Source organism: Acyrthosiphon pisum, chromosome A2 (assembly GCF_005508785.2).
Source record: "Acyrthosiphon pisum isolate AL4f chromosome A2, pea_aphid_22Mar2018_4r6ur, whole genome shotgun sequence".
NCBI lineage: Eukaryota > Metazoa > Arthropoda > Insecta > Hemiptera > Aphididae > Acyrthosiphon > Acyrthosiphon pisum.
The window spans coordinates 118,262,544-118,264,426 of NC_042495.1; the positions used below are offsets into that span (position 1 = coordinate 118,262,544).

General features: G+C 34.6%; 1 protein-coding gene and 1 long non-coding RNA gene across 2 annotated transcripts in view; both read right to left on the bottom strand.

Annotated features, from left to right (window-relative positions):
* Positions 1-1,877, bottom strand: part of LOC107882839 — a 4,342-nt gene extending 2,465 nt beyond the window's left edge. The window contains exon 1 of the mRNA XM_029490060.1: positions 8-1,877. Coding sequence (XP_029345920.1) covers positions 8-1,260 — 1,253 coding nt within the window. The 5' untranslated portion in view covers positions 1,261-1,877. The remainder of the gene's footprint in view (positions 1-7) is intronic.
* Positions 1,487-1,877, bottom strand: LOC107882840. The gene has a single exon (XR_001678936.1). It is a non-coding gene; the product is annotated as an uncharacterized LOC107882840 (long non-coding RNA).
* Positions 1,878-1,883: the final 6 nt, after the last annotated feature.

Genomic DNA, 1,883 nt, shown 5'->3' on the forward strand with positions numbered 1-1,883 from the left:
ATTGTACAATTCTGTTTTTTTTAAGAATAAAATTAAGTTTTTAACGTCTTGTGGGTTTGGTCCTAGTGCTTGGCAGATTTGTTCTGAAATGTGGTATTGATTTCGATACTGGCTATATTTTTGACATTCTGTAATGATGTGATTGACCGTTAAAAGTACATTACATGAGTCGCATAGTGGAGGGTCGTCTTTGCTCATCAAGTAGCTATGTGTTAGGTGTGTGTGTCCGATTCGGAGGCGGTTTATTATGGTTTCTTCTTTTCTGCTGAGTTCAGGATTTTTCCATGGGTTTATATTGTTTTTTATTATATTGAGTTTGGTGCTGAGTTTTCGCCAGTGAGAGTGCCATTTGTTGTTTGAGTGTAGTTTAATTTCGTTCTTGGCATCTGCGAATGTGATGGAATTAATGGTTGCAGTTAATGAGGAGGTAATTGCATTGTGGGCTTCTTGGTCAGCCATTTCATTTCCTGGAATGCCTATGTGGCCCGGAATCCATACGAAATGGATGTGTATATTTTTGTTTTCTGCAATAAAGGTTTCTTCTTGTATGAGCTTTGTGATGTCTGTTTGGTTTCGAGTATTTGTGATGGCAATTAAATTACTGAGTGAGTCGCTGAGTATTATACATTTGGTTTGGTGGTTTGCATATTCTGTGTGGAGATATTTTACAGCTTTGTATATTGCCATCGCTTCTGCTGTAAATATTGATGCTTGAGGTGGAAGTTTGTATGCTATCGATAGATTGTTTATTATCATTGCGAGACCGACTCCGTCATTAGTTTTGGATGCATCAGTGTGTACGCTGTTTGGATACTCTTGCAATTTGTTATTGAGCATTTTTTTATAAATGGAGGGCATTGTGTTTTCTTTTTTGAATTTAGTTAAAAAAAGGTTAACATTGAATGTTGTGTTCCACGGGGGAAAATTATATGGTTTTCTTTCTAAAATATTGTTTATTTTTATATTTTCTTTTACGGCTTCCTGTATGTATGCGTTTATTACTTTGATGGCTGGGTTATTGATGTTTCTTTTGGTTCTGGCACAATATAATAAAAGTAGTTTTTCTCTTCTAAGGTTAGGTGGAATTTCATTAGCAATGTTTCTAATGCTCTCAATTGGGCTGGATTTGAATCCCCCTATTGAGAGTTTTATAGCAGTATTTAGTTTAGTTTGAATCATGTTTAAGTGGTTGGTTTTGGCATTTTTTAACAGTATAGATCCATAGTCTGTTTTAGATCGAATTAAAGCTTTATAGATCATTAAAAGAGATGAGCTGTCACCACCCCATGATGTATGAGCAATTATTTTGATTATGTTGAGTTTTTGAGATAACGAGTCACGAATATTTTTTAGATGGGATATCCAATTAAGTTTGGAATCGAATGTTATTCCTAGAATTTTAATTTTATTATGGTGAGGTATAACTACGTTGTCTAATATTAAATTGAGATCTTTTGTTTTTTTTTGTTTTGTAAAGATAATACTTTGGGATTTGAGGTTTGAGAATGAGAATCCAGTTTTTTTTTTACCAATCTGATAAGCTGTTGGCACTAATTTGGAGTAATTCTTGGACAGTTTCTAGGTTATTGCTTCTGCAAAATATGTTAAAGTCATCGGCGAATAAATTGGCTTTAATAGGAACTTTAATTGTTTCAACAATGTCATTAATGGCCAAAAGAAAGAGTTTAACTGCCAGTGATGATCCTTGTGAGATGCCATTTTCTTGGCAGAACGTCTTTGATAAGGTATGGGATACTTTGACCTGAAAATGTCTTTCTTTTAGGAAGTTTGTAATATACTTGAACATGTTGTCGTTTGTTAAGATTTTGCTCAACAGAGTTAGTATTCTATGCAGTGGCGTATCCAGGGGAGGGGCTGAGGGG